General features: G+C 49.8%; 2 protein-coding genes across 3 annotated transcripts in view; one reads left to right on the forward strand and one right to left on the reverse strand.

Annotated features, from left to right (window-relative positions):
- cyb5d1 (cytochrome b5 domain containing 1) overlaps nucleotides 1-2108 on the reverse strand; it is a 2519-nt gene extending 411 nt beyond the window's left edge. The window contains exons 1-4 of the mRNA XM_076724663.1: nucleotides 1938-2108; nucleotides 1274-1350; nucleotides 968-1186; nucleotides 1-523 (exon numbers count right to left, since the gene is read on the reverse strand). The exon at nucleotides 1-523 is cut by the window's left edge and continues 411 nt beyond it. Of these exons, the coding sequence (XP_076580778.1) occupies nucleotides 293-523; nucleotides 968-1186; nucleotides 1274-1350; nucleotides 1938-2061 (651 nt within the window). The 5' untranslated portion in view covers nucleotides 2062-2108 and the 3' untranslated portion in view covers nucleotides 1-292. The remainder of the gene's footprint in view (nucleotides 524-967; nucleotides 1187-1273; nucleotides 1351-1937) is intronic.
- Nucleotides 2109-2803: 695 nt separating this feature from the next.
- On the forward strand, nucleotides 2804-16561 carry plod3 (procollagen-lysine, 2-oxoglutarate 5-dioxygenase 3). 2 transcript variants are annotated; one of them, XM_076724654.1, is made up of 19 exons: nucleotides 2804-3025; nucleotides 7392-7483; nucleotides 7917-8053; nucleotides 10389-10552; nucleotides 10985-11097; nucleotides 11234-11297; nucleotides 11412-11509; nucleotides 11769-11870; nucleotides 11957-12088; nucleotides 12337-12458; nucleotides 12861-12965; nucleotides 13279-13404; nucleotides 13603-13744; nucleotides 13853-13966; nucleotides 14047-14118; nucleotides 14287-14391; nucleotides 14473-14619; nucleotides 15081-15206; nucleotides 15326-16561. In XM_076724654.1, exons 1-19 carry the CDS (start codon nucleotides 2941-2943, stop codon nucleotides 15479-15481), a joined length of 2202 nt encoding a protein of 733 aa, XP_076580769.1. In that variant the 5' UTR covers nucleotides 2804-2940; the 3' UTR covers nucleotides 15482-16561. The 2 variants fall into 2 exon arrangements, with proteins under 2 accessions (XP_076580769.1, XP_076580770.1); XM_076724655.1 differs by lacking the exon at nucleotides 2804-3025 and adding an exon at nucleotides 3984-4153.
- Nucleotides 16562-16583: the final 22 nt, after the last annotated feature.

Raw genomic sequence — 16583 nt, forward strand, 5'->3', positions numbered from 1 at the left:
CACCGATCAATCAATGATCAGCTGCACACATATCGAAGGAAGCGTTTGATTGGAAGGAAAAACACTGAACCTCGTTTGTTGGACAAACTTTCAAATCAGTTTTAATTTAAAATCACTCAGTCTTCACTAATGTCCCTTAAGGGCGATTAATAAATAAATTAATATCTTAAAGCTGCTCTGACAGTACGAATCAAACGTTCCTTCTAATCATCTCATGTGATCATCACGCCAACACGCGGCCGCACAGGTGACCTCTGCGACCTCGGGGCGCCGCCCTCCATGAGGTCAGAGGTCACCCCTCGCTGAGGTCATCGTTGAAGTGGAGGAGGAGGGCGGGGGTGAAGAGGTCGGGGTCCAGGCGCAGCTGTTGGAGCTCGTGGTGGTCGTCGAGGACGTTGTTCTCGCTGAGCGTCCTGCTCATGTCCAGGCTCGCTCCGTCGTGTTTCCAGGTGTAGCTGCAGGCATGAGAGTTGTAGCGCAGGTAACGCTGGCGGATCTCAGCCAGAGTCTCCTCTGAGCACACCTGAGGAACAGCAGCAGAGAATCCATCATCCCACGGCTCAGTGTCCGCCTCTGAGGCTGCGGGATGTGACCGAGTCAGTGAGACTTTAACAGGTCACACCTCTTCAGGTGTGATGTTCGAAGGCTCTGCGCAGAACTCAAGTCAGGATTAAACAACTTGCTTTATTTTGAAGGCAAATTGTGCTTCCAGTAGCAGTGACCCTGTCTTTTATTGTGAAGGGGAGCTTGACTGGCAGGTGAAGCAGCACCAGATCATCAGGACAGCGTGAAGCAGTGCTAGCTTAGCTTTAGCTCGCGTTTCGTTCATTCTGAATCAGTTCCTGATGGACTGAAAGGCGTTAAAAGACTTTAACAGACTTTGCCGTTTTTCATGACCTGGTGGGTGGAGCTACAGGTGTAGCTTCCAGTGTACAGCGAGCAGGTGAGGTGTGTGTGAACTGCTCACCTGCAGCCGCTGCTCCTGTGACGTCAGCGTGTTGATGACTCGTATCCACCTGGTTTTCGCAGACAGATGTCCCACCTCGTAGCGTTCGTCCTTCCACCAGGGCCGGCCGATGTCGCTGGCCCAGTCGGAGCGTGGGCCGGAGGGGGGGACGTGTAGGAAGCGCCCCCTGGGGGTGTAGTACCTCACACAGTTCGTCAGTGGATCCACGTATTTCAGGACCTGAGGACACAGGACACGCTGCAGGTAAACCAGGAGAGGAGCTGACAGCTGCTCACTGATTGGTTGGTTGGTGTGATCGGCGCTCACATCTTTGGTTTCAGGGTCAAACCAGCTGCTGATGTCCTGTCCTGCACACTCCATGATGGGCAGCAGGAGGGCGTCACCTGCACGCAAACACCTGCTCAACATCTCTGTGTACACAGTAGACGTTTATCCAGTCGCTTCCCAGCAGTTATTCTCAATTTCACAGCCAGTAGCCCCGCCCACCACCAATCAAAGCACAGGATTGGATGCTGATCAATTGATTGACGGCATCAAATAATAAAATAAAGTGAACCTAGAGTAAACCTTCTCGGTCACCGTGCTGCTCTTTAAAGGTGACTTTCTTTGAAGCAGGGTGGGTTTCCACTGCTGGAAGGTAACTAAGTACATTTACTCACATATTGTACACATTTGAGGTACTTGTACTTTACTCAGGTTTTATTTTCATGATACTTTCTACTTCTCCTCCACCACATCTATCTTTACACTCACAACTCGTGCAGAGTTCATCCAACATGACGTGACGTGACGTGACGTGACGTGAAGGTGTCACTTTAGCTTCATGGAGAAAATCATCATCCAGAACCAAAACAGTAAAATCCTGCTCTGACACGAACGATGAGGTCAGACAGAAGAGGACAACAGTCACAGGGGACACGTTCCTGTCCTCAGGGAACCGCCGTATGTCCCTCACCTGCTGGCCGCTCACCTTTGTGCCGCTTCATCAGCGGGCTTAGGTCACACACTTTGCCCAGGAACGACACCCACAGGTCGGCAGCGGTGTTATGAGCGGCCACCTCGGCGGGAGTGAAGTACGTCTGTCTCTCCATCATCTGCTGTCTTCACGGCTTCAATCCGTAGGTCCCGTTGTTCTGTAACTATGGCAACATGCGACAAGGGGCGGGACGTGCTCGAGACTTCACTTCCGCTGTGACGTGGCGTTTGTAGCCATAGCACGTGCTGACCATATTTACTCATTCATTGATAAATTTGCTTTTAAAAATTTTGATTTTAATTAAAATTTGACTTTTTTTTATTTGTATGCGGTTTATTTTGTTGCTCAAAAGTTATTTATTTTGTCTGTTTGTTGTACTTTCGTATTTATGTCATAAGATTTGACAGAACCTGTCCACACTGTGAAGAACTGTGATAAAATTCAATTAGAAAAATATTTTTGACTTAACTCCAAAAAAATGCGTCGGTTTTATGTGTTGTTACCGCTTTCTATTCTTCGTGCTTTGATCAATGTCTCTCTCTCTCTCTCTCTCTCTCTCTCTCTCTCTCTCTCTCTCCCTCTCTCTCTCTCAGGAATGCTTCAGACGTGGCACAGATTCACTTTCTCCATTTTCGCGAACTTTCTGGAGCTTCAGGCCACGAAAAGAGGGAAAAAAAGTTAACGCCCACTCTTTTCCATTTGTCCTCCTCTGATTGGCTCTCGGCCAGCCGCTTCGGCGCGCTCATTGCTCAGTGACCCCGTCAGTCGACTATTGTGCTTCTCATTGGCTGACAGTTGACGAACGAGAGGGAAGTTTTTTTTCTGGTTTCTGTTGACATCTTCCCACAAGTTGGGAATGAGGCTTATCGCGAGATTTGAAAGCAGTGCGAGAGGCAAATAGGAAAGCTGATGGAGTGAAGACCAGGAGAGAAATAGAGGAATAAAGTGACGGTTTACACCCAGAGCAGAGCCGTTAACGGGACTTTACACAGCAGACATGTCTTCCCGTCGTCTTTTCTGCCTGCTTGCTCTCGCTTTCCTCCTGAGCTTCGTGTCTGCCGAACAGCGGAGGATCTCTCCAGGTAAGGCCGCTCTGGAGGGTCCCCTGCCCGGCCAGGCGGACCGCCCTGTACCGCTGGAGCTGCCTGGCTGCGGGTCTCGTAGCTAACTGTTGCTAATTACACAGTTATTCACTTTTACGTGTTTTTAACGGGTCCAGCTGCGGCATATACTCAGGAATTAACGTTGACTGAGAGTTTCTGAAGTTGTACCCGTCCTGACCCAAACATTAGACCCCTCCAACTTTAGCCTGCAGGCTAATTAGCGACAATCCAACACTGACTAACGTTTATTCCGGTATTTGTCATTGAAATGGCCTCGCTTTGGGTCGCCGTGGTAGCTAAATAAACCGTCACTTGGAGTACTGGAGCGGTCGATTCTGATCCATCATGCCGGAGGAGGCTCGTGTAAATCAGGTGTGGGGTTCCTGTGAGGACGTCCTGGTCTGGTTCAGTGTGGTCCGAAGGTAAAGGTGAACAGCACATCTGTAGCACTCAGTCAGGCCACATCAGCAGCCCTCAAGGAACCTTCCAGACCTCCGAGTCCCGTCTCCAGTCCATCATACATCTGAGTGTGTCTCATGTCCGTTTGTCTCCAGTTTGTTTGGTGTGGATGCTGACATCGACCAGTTAAACCCAGTTTGTGAAGTTTCTGGAGGAAATGATCTGCTTCCATGTCGTTGTGTCCTCAGTGGTTTGTGGAGGACATCAGAGTACACGTGGAGAAGTCTTCAGTCTGTGAAGATCACAGAATTAAACAGAGAAAAGTGAGAACGTGACATTAAACTGACTTCAAATCAGTCTCACGAAGACATTCAGAGACATGCAGTCAGCGTCATTTCCTGTTGGACATGGAGCGGCGTGTGTGTGTGTGTGTGGACAGCTGTGTGTGTGTGGACAGCTGTGTGTGTGTGTGTCTTTGTGTGTGTGTGTGTGTGTGTGTGTGTGTGTAAAGCAGCCCTGTAAACATCATTTTCTTCATCACTGAGATGTCGATGACTGAACGTTTCTCATCGTCCCTTTTCCGTTTTTATGTCATCCACCGGCTGATGAGTGAGAGTTACCTCAGGACAGCTGGCTGAGGACACCTGGACAAACACAGGACAAGGAGGCGTCTGTGCCCCCCCACCCCCAACCCTTAACCTCTCTGAGGTATTTCTGAGGAATTTCACTCTCACCAGATTCCTCGAAAGCCTGCAGGGAGGGAGGGGACAGTTTGGAGTGTTTGTACTCTCTGTTACTTCACTGGAGTGTTTGTACTCTCTGTTACTTCACTGGAGTGTTTGTACTCTCTGTTACTTCACTGGAGTGTTTGTACTCTCTGTTACTTCTCTGGAGTGTTTGTACTCTCTGTTACTTCTCTGGAGTGTTTGTACTCTCTGTTACTTCACTGGAGTGTTTGTACTCTCTGTTACTTCTCTGGAGTGTTTGTACTCTCTGTTACTTCATTCTGGTCGCCGTTTACATCCCACCGCAGGCCAACGTGCAGGACGCACAGCGTATGCTCGCGGACCAGATACTGCGTGTGGAGCGGACCAACCCGGACTCTTTAGTTATTGTCCTTGGCGACTTTAACAAAGGTAACCTCACCCACGAACTCCCTAAATACAGACAGTTTATCAAATGCCCGACCAGAGAGGAGAACATTCTGGATCACTGTTACACCACCGTCAGGGATGCTTATCACGCCGTCCCCCGTGCTGCACTGGGCCACTCTGACCACGTCATGGTGCACCTGATTCCTGTGTACAGGCAGAAACTAAAGCTCTGCACACCTGTAGTGAGGACATCAAGGAAGTGGACCAGTGAGGCTGTGGAGGATCTCCAGGCGTGTTTGGACTCTACTGACTGGGATGTGTTCAGGACTGCTACCAACAGTCTGGACGAGTACACGGAGGCTGTGACGTCCTACATCAGCTTCTGTGAGGACTGCTGTGTTCCATCACGCACCAGGGTGAGTTACAACAATGACAAACCCTGGTTCACAGCCCAACTCAGGCAGCTAAGGTTGGCAAAGGAAGAGGCCTTCAGGAGTGGGGACAAAGACAGATACAAAGAGTCGAAGTACAAGTTTAGCAAGGCGGTGAAAGAGGCTAAACGACTGTACTCTGACAAGCTAACGACTCTGCGTCTGTCTGGAAAGGGCTCAGGCAGATCACTAACTTCAAGCCTAAAGCCCCCCACTCCATCAACGATCGACGCCTAGCCAACGACCTGAACCAGTTCTACTGCCGCTTTGAAAGACAAAGGGACAGTCCAGCAACCATCCCCCACGACACCTCTGAACAGCTCCAGCTCCAGTCACCTCCACCAATGCCCACCTTAAGCTTGGTTTAGGCTTCTGCGTCGCGGCGACGCCGTACCTACGCCGTCGACGCAGACCCCTACACGGACCCTACGCCGTAGCCTGACGCGCACCTCCAAAAAATCCTGACTACGCGTCGACGCGACGCGTAGTGACATGAACGTCGAGGACTGTGATTGGTCCGTTCAGAACGTAATTTTCGGTTCAGTCGCAGCCCTATGGTCGCAGCACAACAACACCGCCATTTTCAAAGTTTCTCTGGTGACAGCTACAAGAAAAACTGGACCAAGCCGAAGAAAGAATTATCGAGGAGGTACGCAAGTACGACCACCTCTACAACTCCTCTTCGCGGCAGCAAGAGCCCCCTGAAACCATACAAAGACACAGCCGCACCCCCCTAGCGGCTTGGCGGTGAATTGCGGAGCAACGCGTTCCCTCGACGCAGAACTACGAATGCTCAGTGACGCCGTAGGGTGTACGCCGTAGGTACGGCGTCGCCGCGACGCCGAAGCCTAAACCAAACTTTAAAGGGTCATCCTCCAGCACCTGGACTCCACAGGAACCTACGCTAGGATCCTGTTTGTGGATTTCAGCTCTGCCTTCAACACTATCATCCCAACTCTGCTTCAGGAGAAGCTCTCCCAGCTGAGCGTGCCTGACTCCACCTGCAGGTGGATCACAGACTTCCTGTCTGACAGGAAACAGTGCGTGAAGCTGGGGAAACACTTCTCCGACGCTAAGACCATCAGCACCGGATCCCCCCAGGGCTGTGTTCTTTCTCCTCTGCTCTTCTCCCTGTACACGAACAGCTGCACCTCCAGTCACCAGTCCATCAAGCTCCTGAAGTTTGCGGACGACACCACCCTCATCGGACTCATCTCTGATGGCGACGAGTCCGCCTACAGGTGGGAGGTTGACCATCTGGTGACCTGGTGCAACCAGAACAACCTGGAGCTCAATGCTCTAAAGACAGTGGAGATGGTTGTGGACTACAGGAAGAACTCAGCCTCACCCGCCCCCATCACCCTCTGTGACTCCACTACTGACACTGTGGAGTCTTTCCGCTTCCTGGGAACTATCATCTCCCAGGACCTCAAGTGGGAGCCGAACATCAGCTCCCTCATCAGGAAAGCACAGCAGAGGATGTTCTTCCTACGGCAGCTGAAGAAATTCAGCCTGCCAAAGACAACGATGGTGCACTTCTACACAGCCATCATTGAGTCCATCCTCACCTCCTCCATCACCGTCTGGTACGCTGCTGCCACCGCCAAGGACAAGGGCAGACTGCAGTGTGTCATTCGGTCTGCAGAGAAGGTGATTGGCTGTAATCTCCCATCTCTTCAGGACCTGTACGCCTCCAGGACCCTGAGGCATGCAGAAAAGATTGTGGCTGATCCCTCTCACCCCGGACACAAACTCTTTGAGCCACTCCCCTCTGGCAGGAGGCTGCGGTCCATCAGGACCAAAACCTCACGCCACAAGAACGCCACAGTTTTTTCCCGTCTGCTGTCAGCCTGACCAACAAGGCCCGGAACCCCCCCGACACTCTTCACACTCCACCTCTGCCTCATCTGTCACTCTGACATAAATACAACTCTATGTGTTACATTAACGCTCAGCTTGGACTTCTTTCTGAAAAACAGACTGTGTTTCCGGAAAATAACAACAAAACACAGACTTGTGTATATATATTTAAACTGTTATATTTTGTGCTCTTATTTTAGTAGATGTGTCTGCACCAACTGCACCACAACAAATTCCTCGTATGTGTAAAATCATACTTCATACTAGCTTTTTCTGATTCTGATACTGATTTCTACTTCACTGAGGTATTTGTACTCTCTGTTACTTCACTGAAGTATTTGTACTCTGTTACTTCACTGAAGTATTTGTACTCTGTTACTTCACTGAAGTATTTGTACTCTCTGTTACCTCACTGTTCTGCATCTTGAGTACTCTTACTTCTGGTACTTTTGTACATTTACGAAAGGTTTACATTTTTTAGAAAAGGATCTTGACCTCTGATCACTGATCACTTCACCTGTGTGTGTGTGTGTGTGTGTGTGTGTGTGTGTGTGTGTGTAGAGAATCTGCTGGTGATCACTGCTGCAACAGAGGAGACTGACGGCTTCAACCGCTTCATGAGGACGGCCCGAGAGTTCAACTACACTGTGAAGGTAACACACACACACACACACACAGGTTTGTCTCTGTCATCTGATCAATACCTGATCAATGAGGTCATCTGCTGAGCTGCAGACCTGGAACCTGATGATGATGATGATGGTGGTGGTGATGATGATGGTGATGGTGGTGGTGATGATGGTGATGGTGATGATGATGATGGTGATGATGATGGTGATGATGGTGATGATGATGGTGATGATGATGATGATGATGATGATGATGGTGATGATGATGGTGATGATGATGGTGATGGTGGTGATGATGGTGATGATGATGATGATGATGATGATGATGGTGATGATTATGGTGATGATGGTGATGATGATGGTGATGATGATGGTGATGGTGGTGATGATGGTGATGATGATGATGATGATGATGATGGTGATGGTGATGATGGTGATGATGGTGGTGTGTGTACAGGTCCTGGGTCTGGGGGAGGAGTGGAAGGGGGGCGACGTGGCTCGGACTGTGGGTGGAGGTCAGAAGGTCAGATGGTTGAAGAAGGAGCTGCTCAAACACTCTGACAAGAAGGACATGGTCATCATGTTTGTCGACAGGTAACACCCACCTGTGTGTGTGTGTGTGTGTGTGTGTGTGTGTGTGTGTGTGTGTGTGTGTGTGTGTGTGTGTGTGTGTGACGTCAGCTGTCCTCACTCCTCAGATCTTCTCTTTGTGTCTGTCTTTTGTCTCTGCGTCTCTTTGTTCACTCTTTGTTTCAATGAGACACACACACCTACACTGCTTTGTGTCCACGACCTGGAATGAGTGAATGAATGAATGAATGAGTGAATGAATTCAATTCAATTCAATTCAATATTCCAGTAAAGCAAGTAATATAACAGCAGTAAAAACAGCAGTATGAAGAGAAGAGTGAATAAAAAATAAAGAGAGAAGAAAAGTAAGAAAATGAACTGGTATTTACACACTGTATGTACATGTGTTCACAGATGAGTGAGTGAGTGAATCAGTGAATGAATCAGTGAGTGAGTGAGTGAATGAATCAGTGAGTGAATCAGTGAGCGAGTGAGTGAGTGAATGAATCAGTGAGTGAGTGAATGAATCAGTGAGTGAATCAGTGAGCGAGTGAGTGAGTGAGTGAGTGAATGAATCAGTGAGTGAATCAGTGAGTGAGTGAGTGAATCAGTGAGTGAGTGAGTGAATGAATCAGTGAGTGAATCAGTGAGCGAGTGAGTGAGTGAATGAATCAGTGAGTGAGTGAGTGAATGAATCAGTGAGTGAATCAGTGAGCGAGTGAGTGAGTGAGTGAGTGAATGAATCAGTGAGTGAATCAGTGAGTGAGTGAGTGAATCAGTGAGTGAGTGAGTGAATGAATCAGTGAGTGAATCAGTGAGCGAGTGAGTGAGTGAATGAATCAGTGAGTGAGTGAGTGAATGAATCAGTGAGTGAATCAGTGAGCGAGTGAGTGAGTGAGTGAGTGAATGAATCAGTGAGTGAATCAGTGAGTGAGTGAGTGAATCAGTGAGTGAGTGAGTGAATGAATCAGTGAGTGAATCAGTGAGCGAGTGAGTGAGTGAGTGAATCAGTGAGTGAGTGAGTGAATGAATCAGTGAGTGAGTGAGTGAGCGAATGAATCAGTGAGTGAATCAGTGAGTGAATCAGTGAGTGAATTAGTGAGTGAGTGAGTGAATCAGTGAGTGAGTGAGTGAATGAATCAGTGAGTGAATCAGTGAGTGAATTAGTGAGTGAGTGAGTGAGTGAGTGAATCAGTGAGTGAGTGAGTGAATGAATCAGTGAGTGAATCAGTGAGTGAATCAGTGAGTGAATTAGTGAGTGAGTGAGTGAGTGAATCAGTGAGTGAGTGAGTGAATCAGTGAGTGAGTGAGTGAGTGAATGAATCAGTGAGTGAATCAGTGAGCGAGTGAGTGAGTGAATGAATCAGTGAGTGAATCAGTGAGTGAGTGAGTGAATCAGTGAGTGAGTGAGTGAGTGAATGAATCAGTGAGTGAATCAGTGAGCGAGTGAGTGAGTGAATCAGTGAGTGAGTGAGTGAGTGAATGAATCAGTGAGTGAGTGAGTGAGTGAGCGAATGAATCAGTGAGTGAATCAGTGAGTGAATTAGTGAGTGAGTGAGTGAATCAGTGAGTGAGTGAGTGAATGAATCAGTGAGTGAGTGAATCAGTGAGTGAATCAGTGAGTGAGTGAGTGAGTGAATCAGTGAGTGAGTGAGTGAATGAATCAGTGAGTGAATCAGTGAGTGAATTAGTAAGTGAGTGAGTGAGTGAGTGAGTGAGTGAATCAGTGAGTGAGTGAGTGAATGAATCAGTGAGTGAATCAGTGAGTGAATTAGTGAGTGAGTGAGTGAGTGAGTGAGTGAATCAGTGAGTGAGTGAGTGAGTGAATGAATCAGTGAGTGAATCAGTGAGTGAGTGAGAGTGAGTGAGTGAATCAGTGAGTGAGTGAGTGAATGAATCAGTGAGTGAATCAGTGAGTGAGTGAATCAGTGAGTGAGTGAGTGAGTGAATCAGTGAGTGAGTGAGTGAATGAATCAGTGAGTGAGTGAATGAATCAGTGAGTGAATCAGTGAGTGAATTAGTGAGTGAGTGAATCAGTGAGTGAGTGAGTGAGTGAGTGAATCAGTGAGTGAGTGAGTGAATGAATCAGTGAGTGAGAGTGAGTGAATGAATGAGTGAATCAGTGAGTGAGTGAGGGAGGCTCTTATTGAGTGTCATGGCAGACGTGAGCAGCCACAGGTTCATGTGAAGCACTGAGCTGTTTTCATTTCCAGCCAGCAGCTCAGAGACCAGTTAACACCAGTGAGCCCATCGTCTGTGCTTCTTTCCACACCAGCATGTGATCCCTGTGCTCCAGAAGCTTCCTGGTTTTCGTCCAATCATGTGACGACACGTTTCCTGGCTGATTTTGTCTCTGCAGTTACGACGTGATCTTCGCGTCGGGGCCGGAGGAGCTGCTCTTCAAGTTCTCCCGCCTGGGTCACAGAGTGGTTTTCTCCGCTGAGGGATTCTGCTGGCCCGACCAGAGACTGGCCTCCAAATACCCAGAGGTGCATTCTGGGAAACGCTACCTCAACTCAGGAGGTAAGACGCGTCCGCGGGTGGTGATGGACGACGTCCATCGGTGTCCAGTTGGACGGGCGTTAAGCCGCCTTCAGTGATGAGGACACGTCCCCTCAGCAGGCTTCAGGAGGCTGAAGACACGTAGGCAGATTATTGACGGCTGGACCATCGCTAGCGCGCTATGGCCTGTTTGATGTTTGTCAGCTGAACCTGTAGATGTCACATGATCCAAAAATCCATCATGGCTGACTTTTATGGTCCAGAAGGCGTTTTTAAAGCCCGCTGAGCTGTCAGTCATCTCAACAATAAACCAGTACAGACAAGCTTTAACCCTGAATGTAAGAAATCTAATTAAAACGACAGAAGAGACACACGTCATACAGGAGGTTACGTGTGTGTGTGCGTGCTTGCTTGTGTGCGTGTGCGTGTGTGTGTGTGCGTGCGTGCGTGCAGGGTTCATGGGCTTCGCCTCAGATCTCAGTGCAGTCGTCCAGCAGTGGAAGTACAAAGACAACGACGACGACCAGCTGTTCTACACCAGAATCTACCTGGACAAGACACAGAGGGTAACGTGTTGATTGATTAACAACAACAACAACAACAGGAAGCTGTTTGTGTTCGATCGGTCGTCAGCAGACCGTTCAGATCGTTTCCACTGACCAGAGAAAACACACCATGTGTCGATCTGATTCGTCCCTGCAGACCAAGTTCAACATGACTCTGGACCATCGCTCCTGGATCTTCCAAAACCTGAACGGAGCCGTCGGTGAGGCGCGCACACACACACACACACACACACACACACACCCACACACACACACACACACACACACCAGTGTGTCTCTGTTCAGTCTGAGTGACCTGAACGTGTCTCTGTCAGATGAAGTCGTCCTGAAGTTTGAGAGGGCAAAGGTCAGAGCGAGGAACGTCGCCTACGACACACTTCCTGTCATTATCCACGGCAACGGACCCACCAAGGTAACCGGCCAATCACAGCCTTGCTCCAGCACCATGTGATGTGGCAGTCAGCTGCTGTTCGCTGTGATGCCTCCTGTCACCTGACGCCCCTGAAGGCTGGCGTCATGTGTCCGCTGTGCGTTTCACTCGTCCCTCTCGCGGCTGATTGGTGGAGCAGATATGTGCCAGTTTTGAATGAACCAATCGGCCGCGCGCGGGCTGCTGTCGCCCGTGAGGTGGACCAGACACCAGTCACACTCCTGTCTCTGTGTCTCTGCAGCTGCAGCTGAACTACCTGGGGAACTACGTGCCCACGGCGTGGACCTTTGAGAGCGGCTGCGGGATCTGTGACGACGACCTGCTGTTCTTCAACGACGCACCTGTACGCGCGCTCACCTGATGACGCCGAGCCTCTAACTCTGCTGTCCTTTAAGACTCCTGAACGTGTGTGAAATGCTTTGTGTTCAGGATGAGGAGATGCCTCTGGTGTACGTCGCCGTGTTCATCGAACACACCACTCCCTTCATGGACGAGTTCCTGGACCGACTGACGACACTCAACTACCCCACGACGAGGATCCGCCTCTTCGTCCACAACAACGTAAGACACAGATGAACACAGACGAACACAGACAGAACACAGACGGAACACAGACGGAACACAGACGGAACACAGACGGAACACAGACGAACACAGATGAACACAGACGAACACAGACGGAACACAGACGGAACACAGACGGAACACAGACGAACACAGACGGAACACAGACGAACACAGATGAACACAGACGAACACAGACGGAACACAGACCTGCTCTGATCTGTTGAACTCTACCTGTGGTTCAGGTGGTGTACCACGAGCAGCACATCCAGAGGTTCTGGCAGCGTCACAGAGCTCTGTTCCCCGACGCCCGGCTGGTGGGACCAGAGGAGAACCTGCAGGAGAGCAAGGCCAGGAACATGGCTGTGTGAGTGAGCGAGAACTCAGCGTTCTCACTGGAGATCCTCTGTGTGCTTTGGGTTAATTATGGGATGGAATGACACTCAGCTTAAAGAAACTCATCCTGTGGTTCTGGACTTTTTGTCCGACCAGCAGTCAGAGAACTAAAAACGTCCAGTTTACTGTGATATGAAACAGAACAGCAGCCAATCAGATCTTGATCAATCAGATATGAAAGTGTCTGATTGGTCGCGTCTCTCTCTTCCCTGTTTCACATCAGTAACACGCCTCACTGTCAAGCCTGACGTCTCACTCAGAATGTAGATCATGTAAAAGTTTGAGAACATACTGGATCTCATCTACAGCGTGTGTGTGTGTGTGTGTGTGTGTGTGTGTGTGTGTGTGTGTGTGTGTGTGTGTGTGCGCGCAGCGAGGCGTGTAAGAAGGACCCAGAGTGCGATTACTACTTCAGCATCGACTCCGATGTGGCCTTGACCAACGCCGACACGCTCAGGATACTGATCGAGGAAAACAAGTACGGAACCTCCCGTGTACTCTGAAAAGTACTCCGTACTACTGCACACCCCCACGAGTACCGAGCAGAACCTCTGTGTCACCCTACGCCCTCACAAACACACACGAACACCCGTCTGAATGTCCCACACCCTCACCGTTACACACTGGCACCTCCTCTGAAGACCTCAGAGCTGGACCCGTCTGTTAGCCCACCCTCAGAGGTCCATTGTTGTCTCCTAACACATGTGACCTTTCAGCGTGTAGCGTGCGCTCTAACCGCCACCTGTCCCCTGTTTGTTGCTGTCGTCGTTTAACCTGTGCTTGTGTCTCAGGGCCGTCATAGCGCCCATGTTGTCCAGACACGGGAAGCTGTGGAGTAACTTCTGGGGCGCTTTGAGTCCTGAAGGGTACTACTCCAGATCTGAAGACTACATCGAGATCGTCCAGGGAAAGAGGATGTGAGACACACACACACACACACACACACACACACACACACACACACACACACAGTCAGCCTTGTCTGTATACAGTTTTCTGGCAGCACAGGTGAGGGGAAAATGTGTTTACCTGTGTGTGTGTGTGTGTGTTTACCTGTGTGTGTGTGTGTGTGTGTGTGTGTGTGTGTGTGTGTGTGTGTGTGTGTGTGTGTGCAGTGGCCTGTGGAACGTCCCATACATCACTCAGGCTTACCTGATCAAAGGCAGCGTGCTGCGGTCCAAACTGTCCCAGGTGAGCCTGTACGTGGACGAGGAGATGGACTCTGACATGGTGTTCTGCAGGAGCATCAGAGACCAGGTAACACACGCTGAACACCATCTCACCTGACAACTGTCACCTGCAAAGGTGTGAGGCTGTGTACACTGCTGCAGCTGTGTGTGTGTGTGCGTGCGTGTGCGCCCACAGGGGGTCTTCATGTTTGTGTCAAACCGCGATGAGTTCGGTCGTCTGGTGGCATCGTCCAACTTCAACACGTCCAGGCTGCACCCGGACATGTGGCAGATCTTCGACAACCCAGTGGTGAGACGGACACACAGACCCACGAACGTGGACACACGGTCAGGTGAATGACGGCGTGCTGAATGTGTGTCTGTCTGCAGGACTGGAAGGAGAAGTACATCAATGAGAACTACTCCAAGATCTTTGAAAACGACAAGCGCTTTGTGGAGCAGGTAAGAACACACCCACCATCCAATCAGGACCTGGACTAACGAGCAATGCAACAGAGGCAGTAGAGCGAGAGGTCCCGTCTCCTCCTGTCTCAGATGAGGGTGTTGTGTTCAACCAAATGATGAAGGTTTGTAGCGTCTGCAGCTCAGTAACGATCTGGACCATCTCAGCCCTGTCCAGATGTTTACTGGTTTCCAGCCTTCTCAGAGAAGATGTGCGATCACCTGGTGGAGACCATGGAGCAGCACGGCCAGTGGTCCGGAGGGACAAACAAGGTAAGCTGACGCCTGTGTGTGAGACACAGACGGGGAAAGTGAGTGTGGTGAGCCTTGTCTTCTCTCTGTGTTTGTCTTCAGGACGACCGTCTGGCCGGTGGTTATGAAAACGTCCCGACTGTGGACATCCACATGAACCAGATCGGCTTTGAAAAGGAGTGGCTCAAATTCCTCAAAGAGTACATCGTCCCCGTCACCGAGAAACTCTACCCTGGCTATTACCCCAAGGTACGGTCCAGACCCTGTCCCAAGGTACGGTCCAGACCCTGTCCCAAGGTACGGTCCAGACCCTGTCCCAAGGTACGATCCAGACCCTGTCCCAAGGTACAGTCCAGACCCTGTCCCTAGCTGCAGTCCAGACCCTGTCCCTAGCTGCAGTCCAGACCCTGTCCCAAGGTACGGTCCAGACCCTGTCCCAAGGTACGGTCCCTAGCTGCAGTCCAGACCTTGTCCCAAGGTACAGTCCAGACCCTGTCCCTAGCTGCAGTCCAGACCCTGTCCCAAGTACTCCCTGACCCAGGTGATGTTAATCCCCCAAAGTAAAAAGCTAAATAGAGATGCTTTGCCCGCTCAGTCTGATGGTCTCAGAGCTGAAAGGTGTGTGTGTCCTGTAGGAGTTGTTGTTTCAGTTGCTGTTGTCTGTGCAGAGTCTGTCTTGCGTCTCAGGTGACTGTCCTCTGTGTGTGCAGGCCCAGGCCATCATGAACTTTGTGGTGCGTTACCGTCCTGACGAGCAGCCGTCTCTGCGACCGCATCACGACTCGTCCACCTTCACCATCAACATCGCCCTGAACAGGAAGGGCGTCGACTACGAGGTGCGCACACACACACACACTCACACACACAAGATGGAAACAGGAAACATCTGCGATGCTGCCAAGAGAAACACCTGTCACACTGTGTTTACCTGTCTACCTGTGTGTGTGTGTGTCAGGGTGGAGGCTGCAGGTTCCTGCGTTACGACTGTCAGGTGGAGTCTCCCAGGAAGGGCTGGTCCTTTATGCACCCCGGCCGCCTGACACACTACCACGAGGGTCTGCCCACCACCAAAGGGACCAGATACATCATGGTGTCCTTCGTAGACCCGTAGACATGATCTGTGTGTGTGTGTGTGTGTGTGTGTGTGTGTGTGTGTGTGTGTGTGTGTGTGTGTGTGAACTGTAGTCGACCTCATCATCACTGACAGAGATGGACCCCATAGAGGATTACACGTGATGACCTTGAATGCATCGTTTGAGAACATATCTCATTACTGTCATGTTTTTTTTAAGTTTGCCTTATTTCTGATTGGATGATTGACCTCACCTGCTTTCACACCTGACTCACCTTCACCTGTGGCTCATTATGATGAGCTGTGATCGTCGTGGGACATTTCAGAATAAGAGTGACTCTATTTAACCTTTATCTTCAGTTAATAACTTCACACAAGCAAATGTGGCTTTTCAAAATAAGAGTCTCTTGTTACCGCGCTGCCTTATCTAATCACACTACCTGAATCTATGCAAGAACACAGTGTGTGTGTGTGTGTGTGTGTGTGTGTGTGTGTGTGTGTGTGTGTGAGAGACATCAGCTCATGACATTGCTGCAGACCTCTGTGCCAATCCTGCAGCAGGGGGCGCTCTCGCCGTCAGCGGCAGCAGTTCGGTGTTTCTGGCCAATCAGATGGCTCAGATGGAGCGTTTTATAGTTTGATTGATCAGTGTGTTGAGAATACAGAAACACCAGAAATGAGTCAGATGAGCAGAAATGTGTCTGAAGTGAAGAGAAAAGGTGTGAAGATGTTTTTATGTCTGTCTTTCGGTGAAACTCCACTCTGACCTTTGAAGACTAACGGAAACACTAAAGGTGTTTTTGTTGTCATGTTTTATTCATTGTGTAGTGTTTTACAGTCTTTTTGTGTTTCCTTCATGTAGTTGAGTATCTTCTCTTGCGGGGGGTGAAGCCACCTTGTCCTCTCACGGTCTTTGTCCTTTTGAGCTGTTTCGATGGTTTTGAGTCAGTTTGAGGATCAAGAACTGGACTTACCAGGTTTCCACCCGACGCTGCCTTCAGTGTTCTCTTCATGCGTGCCTGACGATACGAGGAGTCAACTTTCTCTGGCTTTGTACAAACTGCATTAAATTATTTGTTAATGACTGAGCGAATTAAGTTTTGAGATTTGAATAAATCATTTCACTGTGACGGGGTGCGTT

This window comes from Chaetodon auriga, chromosome 24 (genome assembly GCF_051107435.1).
Source record: "Chaetodon auriga isolate fChaAug3 chromosome 24, fChaAug3.hap1, whole genome shotgun sequence".
NCBI lineage: Eukaryota > Metazoa > Chordata > Actinopteri > Chaetodontiformes > Chaetodontidae > Chaetodon > Chaetodon auriga.